Below are 19,263 nucleotides of genomic sequence, written 5' to 3'. Positions count from 1 at the left end.
CCGTGCTGGGTTGTTCTTTGTTCTAAGTGTTAAAGTATTAGTAGATCAAAAGGGATCAGCATTGATTTGTGATTTTAGGTCATGGATTAATTAATGGATTAATTGGCATTTTCAAATCTAACCTGGATTTCCTAGGAATAGATACCCAGGGATAAGTGTAGAAATCAGCCATGTTTTAACTGAATGGTGAAGTAAGCTTTAAGGACTGATGACATATACTTGTTTTTATAAGTCACGGACACATAGAAATGCGGCAGCAAGTTTTCTGAGAGATTTGTTTTTTAGTCTAATTTACAATCTGACAGCTGTATTTGGAGACCTTTTTGTTAATCCAATAATCCAATGTATCATCAAAGTGCTAGAATTTGTATGATGAAACAAACACAGCCTTTCAATGGCAAAAGTTTCTGTTTGTAAATTTTGCCCTATTTGTCCACTTTTTGACTTACTGGCAAGTGGCTTCATTCCTGGATATGCAGTTTATCAGAGGGACACTGATGCAATCCTGGTTCAAGCTCTTCATTCAGTCAACCTCTGCAAGTGCAACAGAACTGAGGTGCCAGTAAATGGGGTAAACATTTTCAGAAAGTATTGTTAGAGGGCTTTGTAGCATATTTATGGGCAAGGTTAGTATTCTAATTCTAGAATTACTAAGTAGTTATGTCTTTTTTTAACGTGAAGCCAAAATGCCCAATTATAGTAATTGAATAAGATTTTTGATTTGTAAGTTTGGTTGTAGTTATTGGCTACTAAATGGTAGCTTTGAAGTAAGCTGTTCAAATTTATTAGTTCTCAGGTGGTTATTTTTGGTTGGCAGCTTTCCCTTACCTGGTTTGTTGAATACAAATGATTTCTGATTGTTTCATGTTTAATTAATTTCATTAAAAGTGAAAGATTAACCTAACAGCAACTATTTGAAGTCAGTTTCTTGATTAAAATTCAAAAGATGTTAGAGAATTAAAAGGTTAATTTAGATTAAATTATAATTGACAACATTAATAACTCTATTGATCTTTTTGAATATTTTCCTTTTACTAAAAATCCTCTTTAAAATAGGAAAGAGCTTAAATTTGTATTACATTACATTTTAAGGATACCCCTTAGGTATTTTATATCCATGATGTGGAGATGTCAGTGTTGGACTGGGATGGGCATAGTAAGAAGTCTCACAATAGCAGGTTAAAGTCCAACAGGTTTATTTGATATCATGAACTTTTGAAGCACTGCTCCTTCAGATCAAGGTGTTGTTATAGAGTCATAGATGTTTAAGCGTGGAAGCAAGTCCTTTGGCCCAAATTGTCCGTGCTACCCTTTTTTTAAACATTAAGCTAGTCCACATTTGGCCCATATCCCTCTATACCCATCTTACCCATGTAACTGTCTAAATGTGTTTTGAAACAGTGGTTGACTGAGGAATGTTGCCCAGATTACTGGGGGAATGACCTGCTGTTCTTGAAAAAAAAGGAGGATTTCAGCTGGAATACAGCTCTCCTCAGCACTGCACCGAACAATCAATTTAAGTTAAAACATCAAGTAATGCCATTGTAAAAGATAATTTTGTTTACGCAATCATACTGTAACGATTAATGTTTATTCCTCCTAATTAGGCAAGCTGTCTAAATTCAGTTCTGTGATAGGCTCCGTCAGTAATTCACAATAGCTGCATTTGTTAAAACATTTACAAAATAATGGCCATGGTGCACTTCAAGATTTAATGCGTGTCAGCCTGCTTGGACATGTTCCTTATGGGTCAGGTCAGACCCATGAAACTGCATAGCAATGCTCAACTGGTTTTGACTGGGAACTCCTTTCACAAGTTTGAGTCCTGCAAAACTAGTAAAAGTGAAATTAATATGGTGATATCTCTGTAAAAAGTATAAGATCCGATTCTGTGACTTCTTCAGATGGCCAGCAGGCGTCCCAGTGCCCTGGTGAATGGGATGTCGGCCAAAAATCAGGATACCCAAAGGGCCTGAGGGCTTTTGTGATTCAGCTGGCCCCATTTGGGTTTCTGCCTAAGGTGAGATGCAACGCAATAATAATGTAAACCTGCTAATTTGAATGTTATTAGCAGGTTTGATGTGGAGATGTCGGCGTTGGACTGGGTATCTTTGTAGAAACTTGATGTCTATGTCGATACGCGTGATCTTCTTGGAGATCCTCTCCACTTGGAGCTGGCAGTTTGTGGTGTCGATGGTAGTCATGATGTGGAGATGCTGGTGTTGGATTGGGGTATTAGCCCCGTTAGCAAGTTTCGCAGATCATTCACCAATCTCTAGCCGTTCACCCAGCCCACCAATGGGAATGACACTGGGTGGGCTTTTTATGTGCTACCCACAAGCAGGAACATGGTGTGCTGGGCCCTGAGGGTCTAGGGAGCACCACCAACGCCTCAGAAAAGAGAGGCATCCTCTTCCCCCTTGCCCACCACTCAAATCATGGGTCACCTTCACCCTGTCCACACACACACATCACATAGGCTTGAAGGTGACCTGACACCCCCACATAGCCACCCTTCCCCCTCAGAACCCTCATTCAGCCTCACTTCTGGCCATGTGCCTTGGCAGTGCCAACAGTGCAGTGCCCCCAGTACCCTGACACTGACATCCAGACCTGGTGCCTTTGGCTCCGAGGGGGTAAGTCCAGTGGCCATTTGCAGCTCTGCTGCTACCAGGCTGGAAAGGGAAGGGTCCCTCAAGGATCCTGTAGGTTAGGTGTGCTCGGACTGGGGGCAAGATGTTGACATTGCCAACCTCTGCTGGGATGAGGTGTTATGACTGAACTTCCCTTTCGAGCGTTGGCAGACCAGGAGATCACTCTTGGCATTGTGATTTCAGGCTGGTCTGTGATCAACATCTGCATTCCTGCCTGTCAGCTATGAAAATTCTGTATTGGTCAGGTCACTTTAATCTCTTTGCCCTTGGTCACCTGACAGACTTTTAAACCATTGCAGCACTCCATTGTGCAGCATAGAGTTTCCTTTCTCAGAAGCTGCAAGTGAGAACAGACCCTTTTGAGATCATCTGACAGAGACGAAGGCCACCTGGTGGCATACTGGTTAACACTGGTACCTCACAGCCCCAGGGACCCAGGTTCGATTCCTGGCTTGGGTCACCGTCTGAATGGACTTTGCATATTCTCCCTGTGTCTGTGCGGGTTTTTTCCGGGTGCTCCAGTTTCCTCCTACAAACCAAAAGACGGGCTGGTTAGGTGCCTTAGCCATGAGAAATTCTCTCTAAGTGTACCTGTACAGGTGCTGAAGTGTGGTGACTAACACTGTAACTTCATTGTAGTGTTAATGTAAGCCTACTTGTGACACTAATAAATCAACTGCAACTTTAAACTTTAAATCTCCCATCTTGCCCACTGTGGGAAGTGTAGTGGGCGAGACAGAAAATTTGGTGGACCACATAAAGGCCTGTTGAACTCAAGCGGGAATTTTGGGGTCGGGCACGCAAAGCTGGAAAATCCCATCCAAGATGTCAATTTCACACAAGCGGGGGGTGCAGAGGGGTAGAATAAGGAGAACTATTTCTAGTGACAGAAGAGTCAATAACCAAAGAATGCAGATTCAAGATGCTGAGCATTAGAGCTCAGTGATTGGGAATGCACTGCCTGAAAGGGTGGTCAAAGATGTTTTAATAGCAATTGTCTTACAGAAATTGGATAAATGCTTGAAAGAAAAAAATTGCAAATAGATTGGCAAAGTTTTAAAGTAAAGTTTATTTATTAGTCACAAGTAAGGCTTACATTAACACTGTGCACTCAGGGCACAACTGTGCACTCAGCCCCAGTGTATGCACACAGCTTTGATTTGAAGTTGCTGAGGCTTCCTAGCAAAGTGAAATCTTTGAAATCTTCTCCATTCCAATGGAACCCTTTGATCTCCAACAAATTAAATGCACATTGCCATGAAAAAGATTCCATTCACAGCTCAGTGGATTTCTGCTCCAGCTACCTGTGTTTATGTTAACTTCTTCACACTTGAATGGGTCTCAAATACTGCATTGGTCCTGACTGCTTTGTTGACAGAGTCTAAGCCTGATTGACAGCCTGTGGTTTTACTTCCTGTTTTACAAACCACAATCGTTTTGAAGAAATCACAGGCTGTCAATTAGGCTTCAACTCTGTCAACACTGCAGTCATGATCAATGGGGTGCTTGAGATCCATTCGAATGTGCAGGGAAATGAACGTAAACAGATGGTTGGAGGATGATAGCAATCCATTGAAATTTCAAAGGAATATTTCACGTAACATGCTGAATTTGTTAGAGATCAAAGGGTTCCATTGGAATGGAGAGGATTTTAAAGAATTCAACTTGCTAGGAAGCCTTAGATACTTGAAATCAAAGCTGTGTGCACACATTGAGGTTGAGTACAGTCAGGCAGACCGGAACCCCCCACCCAAACAACTCAAAGGACTTCAAAAGTATCTGCCCTCACCTGCAGCTTCTGACAGGGAGAAAAGGAGAATGTCTGCTGCAAAATTGAGTGCTGCAATGATCCAGAATTCTGCTAGATGATCGGGGTGGGGGGGGGGGTGATTTGTGTGTGGGCATGGAGGTTAAAGGTACCTGGCCACTTTAGAATTTGCACAGCTGACAGGCAGCAATGCAGATATTGATCACAGGACTGTCTGACATCACCACACCAAGCTTCACATTTGCTAGGGCTAGAAGGGGCAGTCCAGCCACAACACCCCCATTCCAGCAGAGATGGCAAGGTCAACCCCTTGCCTCCAGCTCAAGCCCATCCTTCCTTTTCCAACTGGTGCCAATGTTCCATGAAATGGAACCTTTCTTTCCACCATCACACCATCAATCAGAGAAAGGAAGGAACAATGGAAGCAAATGGTAGAGTGAGCAAGAGAGGAAGAGTGAAGAAGGGGGACATGTGAGAGGGAAGGCGAGAGTGTGAGGCAGAGGCAGGATGCAAATAGGATAGAGAAGAAGCAAATGGGACAGGGAGGTAGCAAGTGAGTGGGAAGGGAAGGGGAGAGAAAAAGCAAGTGGGAAAGGGAGGGAGGAAGTGAGTGAGAAAGTGAGGGAGGAATCAAGTGGGAAAGGGAGAAAGAAATCTGTGGGAAAGGGAGGGAGGAAGCGAGTGGGACAGGGAGGGAGGGAATGAGTGGAAAATGGAGAGAGGGAGGAAGCAAGTGGGAAAGGATCTGTTGATGTGTAGAGGTAAGGGGGGAGAGTTCAGTGGAGACAGTCAAATGTGAGTGGGAAATAAGTAAAACATGGCCCAACAGACAATTTAGCCCATGATGCCTTCACTTGCACTTTGAAAGAGCTTTTTGATTGATCCTGTTCCTCTGCATCATTCACTTCCATTATTGGGGTGGCACAGTCGCACAGTGGTTAGCACTGCTGCCTCACATTGCCAGGAACCTGGGTTCGATTTCCGCTTTGGGTCATTGTTTGTGTGAAATTTGCATGTTCTTCCCGTGTCTGCGTGTGTTTCTTCCAGGTGCTCTGGTTTCTTCCCTCATGCTGAAAGACATGTTGGTTAGGTGCATTGACCCAAACAGGTGCCGGACTGTGGTGACTAGGAGAATTTCACAGTAACTTCATTGCAGTGTTAATGTAAGCCTTACTTGTGACTAATAAATAAATAAACTTTACTTTAAAACTTTGCCAATCTATTTGCAATTTTTTTCTTTCAAGCATTTATCCAATTTCTATAAGACAGTTGTTATTAAATCATCTTTGACCACCCTTTCAGGCAGTGCACTCCCAATCACTGAGCTCTAATGCTCAGCACCTTGAATCTGCATTCTTTGGTTATTGACTTTTCTGTCACTAGAAATAGTTCTCCCTATTCTAATGGAACCATTTGAATTTTTAAATCCTTCCATTAAATCTCACTATATTTTCTGCTCTGAGAACAACTCAACTTTTACATAAATGGAGTCCGTCATCCCTGGTGCCATTCTAGTATATCTCCTCTGCAAGTTTGCCATCCTGCTTGAAGTGTGTTGCCTGGAATTGAACACAATGCTCCAGTTGAGGGCTACCCTGAAATTTTCAAAGTTTAGACTCCATTGTTTGTGTATTCACTGCCCATATTACTAGAATTGGCCCATACTCTAGTAGAATGGGACTATGATTTCTGAGTTTGGAAAATGAGAGTTGATTTCATTTAAAAATATAAAACTCTTTAGAAAGTTTAACAAGTTGATGTGGAAAGGCCATTTTCCCTGGCTAAGAGACTAAAATATAGGGGCATAATCTCAGGAAAAGGGATGTCAATTTTGATCTGAGAAATGGGAAAATTGTTTACTGTCAAAAGATTGTGAATCTTTGGAATTCCCTGGAGGACTGTGGATGCTCAGTCAGTGAGTGTGTGCAAGACGGAAAGTGCTGGATTCAGGTGTAGTAAAGTAGTTAAGAGGTAAGAGGCTAGGGATATGAAAGGAAAGTGAGGTTAATGCAGAAGTTCAGACATTTAGCAGTGGAGCAGGCTTAATGGGCCATATGCCCTATTCCTGCTCCTATTTCTTATTTGATTTGATTTATTATTGCCATATGTATTGGGAGACAGCAAAAAATATTGTTACTTGCATAACTTGTTACTTGTTATACAGACAAAACATACCTTTTGTAGAGTATATAGGGAGAAGGAAAAGTGAGAGTACAGAATGTAGTGTTGCAATCATAGCTGGAGTGTAGACAGTCAGCTTAATATATGGTAAGTCCATTCAAAATTCCAATGACAACAGGGAAGAAACTGTTCTCGCGCCAGCTGGTACGTGATCCCAGACTTTTGTAACTTTTTACCGATGGAAGAATGTCCGGAGTACATTGAGTCCTTGATTATGCTGGCTGAAAATGGAGGTGGAGTGAAATTTGGCCACACGGTCAGAAGTGTATAAAAGAATGTAGTAAGGGACTGAGGACACAACCTTGCAAGCACCAATGTTGAGGATAATCGTGTCATTACCTATCGTTACTGATTGTGACCTGCGGATTAAGAAGTCTTGGATCCAGACATAGAGGGAGGAGCCTCACCCTAGGTTATGGCGTTTGGAGATGAGTTTTGTTGGGATAATTGTGTTGAAGGTTGAGCTGTAGTAAATAAATAGGAATCTGACCTGACTGTCCTTGTTATTCAGATATTCCGGGGTTGAATATAGGGCCTGGAAGATAATATCTAGTGTGGACCTTTTGCAATGATAGATGGACTGTGGTGGATCCAGGCAACCTGGGAGACTGGAGTTGATGCATGCCATGACTAACCTTTTGAAGCATTTCATAATGATGGCTATCAGATCTACCGGGCAGTAGTCATTAAAGCATGGTGCCTGGCTTTTCTTTGATACAGGGATATTGGTCATCTTTTTGAAACAGGTAAGGACCTCTGATCAAAGTAAGGAGAGGTTAAGGATTTCGGTGAATATCCCCGCCAGCTGGTCCACACAGGTAAACACTTCAGGACTGAGAAGAGGAAAGTTTCTTCACCCAGAGAATGGTAAACCTGTGGAATTCACTACAACAGAATGCAGTTGATTCTGAAACATTGTATGTTATCAAAAAGGAGTTAAATACAGCCCAATGGCAAAGGGAAATCAATGGATATGGGGGAAGGTGGGATCAGGCTATTGAATTGGATGATCAGCCATAATCACAATGAATGGTGGAGCAGGCTCGAAGTTCAAACATGGCCAGCAGAGTTTAGGATAATCTCAAGTTACAGAGGATAGAATACAGTCAGTTTGCACTGTTTTTATTTTCTGTGTTCCATACCATCCAAGATTATATCACGTAAAACATCTAGAAGGTATACATTAGTGCTCAGAAACTCGTAAAGAATCCTGGGCTAAATGCACATTGTTTACAGTTTGTTCACTGATACAATTTTCTTTGATTCATCAGACAGATGGGCATGGATCTAGTTCCCAGAAAGGACTTTGAAATGGTTGATCCAGAACAGTTAAGCGTGGCAGATCTCTACAAACTAGTAAGTGTTCACTGTTGTTCAGTTGCTGTGTGCAGCATGGAAATTGTATGTCAGAAAGCCAAAGCTCCAACTTACCACCTCTGCCTGTTCAGCAAGATGATTATAACATTTCAACTGGTGTTGAAAGTGTGCCTTTCCGTTTACATTTTATCAATGGCAGCCTTAAGAGTTCTAAAAATAACCTATGTATATCTATGGTATAAGCAGGGTTCAGTAGTGGTTTAAGTCAGTGGGAAAATGTGAAATATTGTATGCTGGCTGGATACTGTGAGGCTTATCCAGTAATTTCAATATTGGGCTATTCTGATTGTAGTTTATTTTCTTTCCCTTTTTTCTCTACCTACAGCAATTTTTGACAAACAGCTCTGTCACAACTACAATCACTTACGGTTTTTTGATAATTCCTATCCTTATGATGGCTAATTGCTTGCTTGCCCACGCTTTCTTTAGACCATTCAGTTTTAAAGTCAATCATTGGCCAAATGGACAGAGATTTGAACTCAGAACTGCTTGTTTACTAGGCAGGAGCTTTAACAAACTAAGCCATGGCTCTGAAGTTTCCAACCACTCTCACAAGCGGGTTCTTCTGATTCCACCAATGGTGCACCCCCACAGCAAGCTTCAGCACAGCAAGGGATGCATTAAACCCATTGATGTCAAATTACTGTTCCTTAAAGGCACAAGATAGCAGCTAGTGTTCCATTAAAGATGCACAGAATATAAAGTTTTTGTTAAATGGAGCAGACTTATGATAGTAAACTTGATTTATTGTACGTAAAGTTGGTACTGTGTATTAAACCCATTATTCTTCACTAACAGAACATTTACCACACATGAAATCAAGCTTTGGTTCTTCATATTAATGCCTAAGAACAGTGTTTACCGTGCAACCTGCAGCATTAGATAAAAAGCCCCATTGACAGCAACAGGACCAGAAGATCCTGTTGCCGGGCAGTGGCAGGCTGCCTCCCGCCACTTCAAAATGATGGAAGTTGCTGTAGAGCTTGTGATTAGGCCTTTGCCTATTCAGACCGATCTGATCTCAAAGCTCAAGGACCAGTTACAAATAGTTTTTTTACTGTTCAAAATTAAATACGTATGTGATTTTGAGAAAGGGTTTTCCAGTTTGTTTTGCCATTAGTAGAAAATTCCGCTCACCAGTTAGCCATCTTACCTCTGCTAGCAGTGAACCCATTATTTGAAGACGACAGCTGAAATTTTTCTTGTTAGCAGAACCATTGTGAAGAGGGTAACCAAGGAAAGTGGAGGGCTCATTATGGACCAAGGAAACAATCTGTGGGTAGAGCCAAAGGATATTAGTAGAGTGTTGAATGATTAACACACATCCATCTTCACCCAAGAAAATGAGGACGACAGTATGGAATTCAAAGAGAGAGATTGTGAGGTTCTTGAGCAAATTAACATAGGAAACGACAAGGTATTGGAGGTGTTGGCAACCTTAAAAGTGGATAAATCTCCAGATCCAGATGTATTGTGCCCTAGGCTGCTATGGGAGGCAAGGGGGAAGATTGCAGGAGCTCTAACCCAAATTTTCAATTTGTCTCTGGCCATGGGGGAGGTGCCAAACAACTGGACAAATATGGTTCCACTATTTAAGAAGGGCTGTAGAGATAAGCCACGGAACTACAGACCAGTGAGTCTCACGCCAGTGGTAGGGGAACTATTAAAAAAAAATTCTGAAGGAGGGCATCTAACTCCACTCGAAGAGGCAAAGCTTGATCAGAGAGAGTCAGCATGGGTTAATCAGGGGAAGGACATGACTAACAAATTTGATTGAATCTTTTGAGGAGGGGACTAGGTGTGTAGATGAGGGTACTCCCTACGCTCATTGATGTGGTTTATATGGATTTCAGCAAAGCCTTTGACAAGGTCCCACAAGGGAGATTTGTTAAGAAGGTAAATTCACATGGGATACAGGATAATTTGATAAAGTGGATTCAAAATTAGCTCAGTTGTAGGATGCAGAATGATGGCAGGAGACTGTTTTAGTGACTGAAAGCCAGTGTCCAGTGCCATACCAGAGGGATCTGTGTTGGGTCCCCTATTATTCATCACTTATATAAATGACATTGATGACTGTGCAGGGTAGGTTAGTAAATTTGCAGATGACACAGAAATTGCTGGGTGGTTAACAGTGAGGCAGAGTGTCTTGGGCTACAAGAAGATACAGACAGAATGGTCAAATGGGCAGATAAGTGGCAGATGGAATTTAACCCTGAAAAGTGTGAGGTGATACACTTTGGAAGGAATAATTTGTTAAAAAATGTACTTATTGAATGGTGGGGCACTAAGAAGTTCCGTGGAACAAAGGGACCTTGGCGTGTTTGTCCTCAGATTTCTAAAAGCAGAAGTGCATGTTGTAATGGCAGTTGCCTTTGTCAACTGAGACATTGATTACAAAAGCAGGGAAGTCATGTTAGAGTTGTATAGAACTTTGGTGAGGTCACAGCTAGAGTATTGTGTGTATTTCTGGTCACCACATTGAAGGGATCTGATTGCACTGGAGGAGGTGCATAGGAGATTCACCAGGATGCTGCCTGGGATAGAATATTTAAGTTAAGAGAGATTGCGTTCGAGCATAGAAGATGGAGGGCAACCTGATTGAAGTGTACAAGATTATAGGGGGCAAGGATGGAGTGAATAAGAAGCAGCTGATCCCCTTAGTTGAAGAGTCAGTCATGAGGGGACATACTTCCAAGGTAAGGGCAGGAGCTTTAGGTGGGAGAGTGGTGACGGTCTGGAATGTGCTGTCTGGGAGGGTGATAGAGGTGAGTCGCCTCTGGATGTATATGTGAGTTGTATCTGGATGAGCACTTGGCACATCATAACATTCAGGGCTATGGGCCAAGTGCTGAGAGATAGGATTAGGTAGGAGATCAGGTGTTTCTAATGTGTCGGTGCTGACTCGATGGGCTGAAGGGCCTCTTCTGCATTGTATGATTCTGAGAGTGGTGAGGCTCATTTTCAACACACCTGTTTATTGCCCCTCTTCTCCCATCAAATTTCTAGTGTTTCTTTTAATAGGTTCCCCTGGAACTTCCATCCTTAGCAACAAGCTCATCAAAGAATAGGTGCTGAAAATTGTTGTTGCAGCTTATAGTCATGAGTGAAGGAAAAATGTCCAGGCTCTTCAGGTTTCAGTAAATAATTGAGATTAACTTTAAATGCCCAAAAAACCAAGGGTTATGCAAGTGTTCTTTTCCCTGTATCGACACGGAGGTAAAGATAGAAAATATTTTACTGTATTGTAGTGACACCATTTCACTACATTCACATATCAGGTATGGTAGAAGTTCTGATTTAAAAACTGTGGGACTATGGGATGGCTCTGTTAATTAATTATGGTAGGATGGAGATTAAGGAAGAAGAAATAGGAGTTTGTCAGAAAGGTACAGTGATAATCATGGGAAATTTTAATCTAAATATAGATTGGAAAAATCAAATGGACGGTAGTGGCCAAGATGAAAAATTCATACCATGGGAATTTTCCCATAATTTCAGTGTCAGACTCTGATTGAAAAGCAGCGTGTATCTCTCTAGATGCACAGCTAAGTTTTCAGACCAGATTTTCTGGCGTTCTGACAAAAAAAAACCTGGGGGCATGGTTTACACCATCCGTCTGGCAGGGCGGGGCCTGATAGAGACAGCAAGGCTGGTTCCAGAGAAATTGGGCTGCCATCTTTAAAGGGCACCCCAATAAGCAGAGAATTAAAACTTCCTCCAGCACCTCCCATACACCATAATCGTTGGCGGCGCTGTACTACCCAGGCCATAATCATCAGGGCTGTCTCCCACTATCCACCCATGGCACAATCGTTGGGGGCTGTCATCCCCCACACTGTGCAAAATCATGCCCCCCCCCCCCTTCCCCCGTGCGTTACACTTAATTCGGAGCCCCTGCTGAAATCCCGTCCACTGTTTCCTGTCCTTATATCGGTGATGTTTCAATATTCTGTCGGGGGGGGGGGTCAGGTCACAGGCAGCCCTTTATTAAGTAATAAAATTTATTGAGATGTATTTAAATGAGTTTCCTACCCTTTCTGAACAGGAATCTTGTTTTGTAACTGGCAAAGGATGACGAAATTGGATAGCGCCAGTGAGAATCGTGTTTCCCCAGTCTCGCAATAATTTACACCATGTCACTATTCTTGTGAACAGCTCTTTCTGTATCCTACAACTGAGCTAATTTTGAATCCACTTTATCCAATGCTGAATTTCCACCATTGTTGGCACCGTGACAGAAAATGGCATGGAACTGAATAAATTATTCAAATTACCATTTACATCTGATTAGTGGGCCTTATACCCCGGCAGTGAAATCCTGGCTTGGTGCATTGAGCCCCAATGGGTTCAAGGCAGAATTTCAACTGGCCATTAACCCCTCTGCTTGACAGGCTATAGAAGAAGGGTCCCTCCTGGGTTGGGTGGACTCGGACTTGGGGTAAGGGGTTAACTTTGTCACACTCCCCTGAGGTGTGGGTTTTGTGGTTGGACTGCTCCTTCTAACTCTGGCAGACCTGAAGATCAGTCTTGTCGTGGTGATTTAAGGCTGCTCTCTGAGCAACATCTTCATTCTTGCTTGTCAGCTCTCAAAATTTTGAAGTCGCCTTGTCACCTTCATCTCTTATGTCCCCTTGTCACCTGTCAGGTTTTTCAATCACTGTAAAACTCCATTCTGTAGCAGGGATTTATTTTTCTCTCTGTCAGAAGCTACAAGCGTGAACAGACCCCTTTAAAGTTCTCTGACCAAGAGATGTCATTTTCACTTTGGGGGTGTGGGGGGTGGGAGGGAGAGTTCCACTTTCCACAGATATGAATGCAGCCTCAATGTATTCACACAGCTTTTATTCGAAGCCTAAGCCTTCATAACAAGCTGAAACCTTTGAAACCCTCTCTAATACATTAAAAATATTTGTAATTTTTACAGTGTAGTGCTTCCATTGACAGCTTAATGAATTTCTACTCAGCCTCCGTTCGGCTATGTTTTTCTTACGTTTTCCTTCACAACTGAGTGCATCTTAAGTACCTCCATTGTTCTGAACTGCAATGTTTACAAAGACTCAAAGCCTGATTGACAGCTGTGGTTTATTCAAAGGGAATTTACTGGCAGCTACCTGAATGATAAAAGTACAGTGCTAGAGCGAATGAATGAGAAAATAGATGGCTCTGTATATTACATTTACCATGACTAAGGGTTGGATGTGTATTAATATACTACAATAAATTTTCAAGTTTTCAATATAGTCATATCCTTAAGTGTTGCAATAATTATAAGTTTCCAAGCATATTGCTGGAGATATTTCAGTCTGTGTCTTGAGATTCTCAGGATAGCAATCTTACTGGCTCATCACGCCAGTTGAGAAGTAAAAAATTAGGCTTGCACCTGTTTTTTTTAAGTTTATTTATTAGTGTCACAAGTAGGCTTACATAAACATTACAATGAGATCACTGTGAAAATTCCTTAGTTGCCACACTTTGGCACCCATTTGGGTACACTGAGGAAGAATTTAGCATGGCCAATGCACTCATGATGCAGAGATGCCAGCGTTGGACTGGGGTAAACACAATAAGAAGTCTCACAACACCAGGTTTAAGTCCAACCAGTATATTTGATAGTAATCCCACAAGCTTTCAGAAACGGTGTTCCTTCGTCAGGTGTGTGGAAGGTTCTGATCTGAGAAAGGCATGTAAAGACACACACAGATTACAGAATACTGATTAGAATGCAAGTCTTTGCAGCTAACCTGCAAAAGGACCACAATGTCTTCACCTTCAACAACCAGTTTTTCATCCAGACACACGGAACAGCCATGGGGACCAAATTCACACCTCAGTATGCCAACATCTTCATGCGTAGGCTCGAACAAGACTTCTTCACTGCACAGAACCTTCAACCGATGCTATACACTAGATACATTGATGACATTTTCTTCCTTTGGACTCATGGTGAACAATCACTGAAACGACTATATGATGACATCAACAAGTTCCATCCCACCATCAGACTCACCATGGACTATTCTCCGGAAACGGTGGCATTCTTGGACACACGCATCTCCATCAAGGACGGTCACTTCAGCACCTCACTGTACCGCAAGCCCACAGATAACCTCACGATACTTCACTTCTCCAGTTTCCACCCTAAACACATTAAAGAAGCCATCCCCAATGGACAAGCCCTGCATATACACAGGATCTGCTCAGATGAGGAGGATCGCGACAGGCACCTCCAGACGCTGAAAGATGCCCTCATAAGAACAGGATATGGCGCTCAACTCATTGATCGACAGTTCCAACGCGCCACAGCAAAAAACCGCACCGACCTCCTCAGAAGACAAACACGGGACACGATGGACAGAATACCCTTTGTCACCCAGTACTTTCCTGGAGCGGAGAAGCTACGACGTCTTCTCCGGAGTCTTCAACACGTCATTGATGAAGATGAACATCTCGCCAGGGCCATCCCCACACCCCCACTTCTTGCCTTCAAACAGCCATGCAACCTCAAACGGACCGTTGTTCGCAGCAAACTACCCAGCCTTCAGGAGAACGGTGACCACAACACCACACAACCCTGCCACAGCAACCTCTGCAAGACATGCCAGATCATCGACGTGAATGACATCATCTCACGTGAGAACACCATCCACCAGGTACACGCCACATACTCTTGCAACTCGGCCAACGTTGTCTACCTAATACGCTGCAGGAAAGGATGTCCCGAAGCATGGTACATTGGGGAGACCATGCAGACACTGTGACAATGGATGAATGAACATTGCTTGACAATCACCAAGCAAGACTGTTCTCTCCCTGTTGGCGAACACTTCAGCGGTCATGGACATTCGGTCTCTGATCTTCGGGTAAGCATTCCCCAAGGTGGTCTTCATGACACACAGTGCAGAGTCGCTGAGCAAAGACTGATAGCCAAGTTCCGCACGCATGAGGACAGCCTCAACCGGGATCTGGGTTTAACGTTGCACTATCTGTAACCCCCATGACTTGCCTGGACTTGTAAAGGTTAGGTTGATTGGCCATGATAATTGCCCCTTTGCAAGGCTTACTGTCTCAGTGGCCAATGTGCTTTTTAACCGCTCCCCTTACTTCCTTTGGTTCTCACACAAGGGGGCAACATCTTCCATTTTCCCTAAAAACAAATTATAAAATCTCCCACGTTTGAAAACTCGTTACACAAGTTGACATAGGATGCTTCACTATAAACTGAGTTTCAGATGCCTAAGATCACCGAAAAATGGGAACCTCAAAAAACACTCCTGCATTTTTAGTTTGGCCAGCATTTTGTTTGCTCTCATTATGCCTTCCACTGCAGGATCATTAATTTTTGGATTCTATTCTGGGACATCAAAACTAACGTCCAGTCTTGCTGTCTTCCTAGCCAATTCAGTTGTCCAGATCACCAGTAACCTGCCCTGTTCCCCACATGCCGATACTAAAGTTAAGAAAGCTCACCAATGCCTCTACTTTCTCAGAAAACTAAGGAAATTTGGCATGTCAGCTACGACTCTCCCAACTTCTACAGATGCACCATCAAAAACATTATTTCTGGTTGTATCACAGTTTGATATGGCTCCTGCTCTGCCCAAGACCACAAGGAACTACAAAAGGTTGTGAATGTGGCCCAATCAATCATGCAAACTAACCTCCCATCCATTGACTCTGTCTACTCTTCCTCAGCAAAGTAGCCAGCCTAATTAAGGACTCCACGCACCTCGGACACTCTTGCTTCCATCTTCTTCCGTCAGGAAAAAGATGCAAAAGTCTGAGGTCACATACCAACCGACTCAAGAACAGCTTCTTTCCTGCTGCTGTCAGACCTTTGAATGGACTGATCTTGCATTACTTTGATTTTTCTCTACACCCTAGCAATGACTGTAACACTACATTCTGCACTCTCTCATTTCCTTCTCGATGAATGATATGTTTGTCTGTAAAGCATGCAAGAAACAATACTTTTCACTGTATGTTAATGCATGTAACAATCATAAATCAAATCAAAATCAAATCAGTTATCCTGCTATTACAGCTAACTGGTCATCATAATTCTCTAACACGTGAGTTTCAGACGATCCTGGTTCCTCATCATGTTTTGTCTGCTCTTTCTAAATTTGCAAGTTTATAATCTATACACACTATTCTTGATCAATGTACCCTAACAATCTGATCACCATGTTGGAAAACAATTGTTTTGCCATCTATGCCTATAACCTTCCCTAGGATTTTCCATACATTAAAATTGTCACTCTTATATTATGTCTCCTTGCTGAAAAACAGTGTTTGATGGCCGTATATCATGCTTTAAAACTCTGTGAATCTTACATGCAATGTATTTATATGCTCAACAAAGGCAGAGCTAATCGTAGTCCCTTCCCAAGCTGGAGGCTGGTCATTCAAAATGGGCAGAATATTAGGATTTCTACCAAATACTAATTGATATGGACTATAGCCCCCAACTATCTGCCATGAATTCTTTGCTTTTACTGCTCATGCTAAGGCTGAATTTAATTTGCAATTTTGTTTTTCTGCCAAAATTTTCCAGAGCATCTGATTTCTAACCACATGGTTTCTCTCACACGCCCCATTACTAAATGGACCTTCCACAGTCATATTCATGACTATGATATTCATGTTTTCACACATATCCCTAAACTCATCAATAGCAAATTCCACCTCCTATTGCCTGTGAGGAACTTTGCCGGGGTCCCCATTCCTATCCATTTTCCATGATCTGATCAAGGATCACTCTCTTTACTACGTACAACGGTTGATTGACTAAATTTGGTCACTAAGTCTACAAAGTGCGAAATAAATTGTTTGTTCTATCCCAAATCTTAAAGTCCATGGCCACAATCTTGTTAAAATCTCTGGCCAAAGATAAAGTTACTATCCTGTGGGACTCGGAAAGTTTGTGGAAGTGAAGAATCCCAATGAAAAGGTCATCCTGTCAAGGCAATATGTTTCTGAAGGAAGATTCACATTCATCTGATGGTGTATTTCTGTACTTTCTGCAAACACCACACCTATCACTGACTTGTTCTGTCCTCAACTTTTACACCTGAATCCTTTAATAAAAGTGGCAGCCTACGAGGAGATGGATGCGCAAATTGCAGATGCAACTTCAATACAATTAGCTTTTTATCAGCTAAACTCCCATTTCCGGCTGTTAATAACACTTCCTTAACCCCTTTATCCAAAAGATTATTTTTTGTTAACGGAATACAATAGTGTCCTGATTGTGTAAATTGTAAGTCCAGCATTTTTCCAAAAAGTGTTGCCTTATCATTTTCTATTTCCAGTTTCATGTGTGCATTTTTCATCGACAGCTTACTCAGAAGCAAAAGTATCTCACTTGATACAACGTCTGTGCTCATGAAATGATTCACTCTGGCAATATTGCAAGGGATCACCACTCTTTTCAGTGACTTTAGGGTATTATCATTCCCAAATCTGAAACTTGTGGAACTTTCAAATTCTTTAACCTTATTCTAATTTTCCTCATTTAAAGTGTCCAGGTAACACTTTAACCAGTCAATTCCACACACAGTAGACATACAACCACTGTCCAATACAGCACAATTTTAAAGGACTCTGCAACCAAAACATTTTATTACAGGAGTAAAACTTCCCATTATTAAGACAATGCCTTCTTTCTGGTCACTATCTTTTTCTTCCGATTCTTCCATCTCGTGTGTAACTTCAAACGCTCTATTTGATCTTTTGGATTGCTAAAAACATAATGAAATTTAGAGTCACACCGATTAATCATATCCTGGGCATTTCTGGGGTTAATTTTTCCATTACCACTCTCCATATCCTTGCTCCAGCTATGGATATTGAAGGGGTTTCTGTCCTCATAATTTCTGTCATATTCCGATAGCCAGCTTGTGCCTGTATGATCTTGCCATTCTGTTAAGCGTATCTGCCATGGTTTGTTTTATCATGACTGACCCATTTGTGTCATAAAAGCTGTGGGGATAGAATATTTCCTAAAAAATGTGATCATTTAAGGTATCTTTGCCTGTAAATTTTACTCCTGTCAAAACCAGGAGCCTATCCATATTTGTAACTTTAGCACATTCCAGTAACTTAAATACCAATACAGACTGGAATTTCCAGCCTATCTTTTTACAGCCTTATATATGGTCTATTAAATTCCATCATATACTCTTCAATAGAGATATTCTCTGATTTCCAAAGCCAAGTCGTCACTAGGGCGTCGACCGGTAGTTGTAGTTTTTTTTTCTGGCCTCTAACCCTATAAATTAGTCCAGAGAGGATACCCGATTCTCTACACTAGTAGAGAATCCCACCCTCCCACCTCCTCTAACCTAATTATAAGTGTGGGGAAGTTTTTTTTAATATTTTTTACTTTTTTTTGCTGTTACCTGTTTCAAGGATGGCAGTTCGGGCAGTGTGCTGCATCTCCTGTGGGATGTATGTGGTGAGGGACTCCAGTAGTGTTTCAGGGGATTTTACTTGTAGGAAGTGTCTTAGATTGAAGCTTCTGGAGGAGCGTGTTAAGGAGCTGGAGGAGGTATTAGATGAGCTCCGCATAATTCGTGAGGCAGAGAGAGACATTGATAGGAGTTTTAAGGAAATAGTCACTCCTAGTAATCAGTCTTGGGTCAATGTCAAGAGGAGGGGAAAGAAGCATGTGGGAGGAGAATCCCCTGGGGCTGTTCCCCTCCAAAATAGGTTTTCGGTCCTGGAGGCTACAGTTGAGGAAGCATCAACTGGGGATAGCCAAAGGGAGCAGGACTCTGGGGGTGAGCCTATTGTAAAAGCTCAGGTGTCTAGGGGATGCAAGAGATTGGGCCTCGTGATTGGGGACTCTACAGTTAAAGGGACGGATAGGAGAGTTGGTAGTAAGGGTAGGGATTCAGGGCTGGTGTGTTGCCTACCAGGGGCTGGGGTCCGGGATGTGTCAGAGAGGATATTCAAGACTCTTAGGGGAGAGGGTGATCAACCCCAAGTTATAATTCATGTGGGGCCACATGACATAGGGAGGCTAAGGGAAGGGGATATTAAGCAGAGTTTCATGGAGTTGGGATGGAAACTAAAGGCCAAGTCAAACAGAGTGGTTATCTCTGGACTCTTGCCTGTGCCACGGGATAGTTTAGAGAGGAATAGGGAGAGGGAAAGTTTGAACTTGTGGCTGAGGGGATGGTGCAGGAGGGAGGGGTTTAATTAATTGAGCAATTGGGGCTCATTCTGGGGAAGATGGGATCTCTATAAGAGTGATGGTATACATCTGAACCAGAGGGG

The 19,263-nt window shown here is 42.4% G+C and overlaps 1 protein-coding gene across 5 annotated transcripts in view; it reads left to right on the top strand.

The window, feature by feature from the left end:
* The window catches only part of dock3 (dedicator of cytokinesis 3), a 965,674-nt gene that overhangs the window by 385,543 nt on the left and 560,868 nt on the right, over positions 1 to 19,263 (top strand). For all 5 annotated transcript variants that reach the window (XM_080184500.1, XM_080184509.1, XM_080184492.1 and 2 more), the window contains exon 7: positions 7,875 to 7,959. In XM_080184500.1, coding sequence (XP_080040626.1) covers positions 7,875 to 7,959 — 85 coding nt within the window. The remainder of the gene's footprint in view (positions 1 to 7,874; positions 7,960 to 19,263) is intronic.

This window comes from Carcharhinus amblyrhynchos, chromosome 3 (genome assembly GCF_965287045.1).
Source record: "Carcharhinus amblyrhynchos chromosome 3, sCarAmb.v2.hapA, whole genome shotgun sequence".
Classification (NCBI taxonomy): domain Eukaryota; kingdom Metazoa; phylum Chordata; class Chondrichthyes; order Carcharhiniformes; family Carcharhinidae; genus Carcharhinus; species Carcharhinus amblyrhynchos.
The sequence above is the reverse complement of the archived record's forward strand: the minus strand, read 5'-3'. Positions and strand labels throughout refer to the sequence as shown.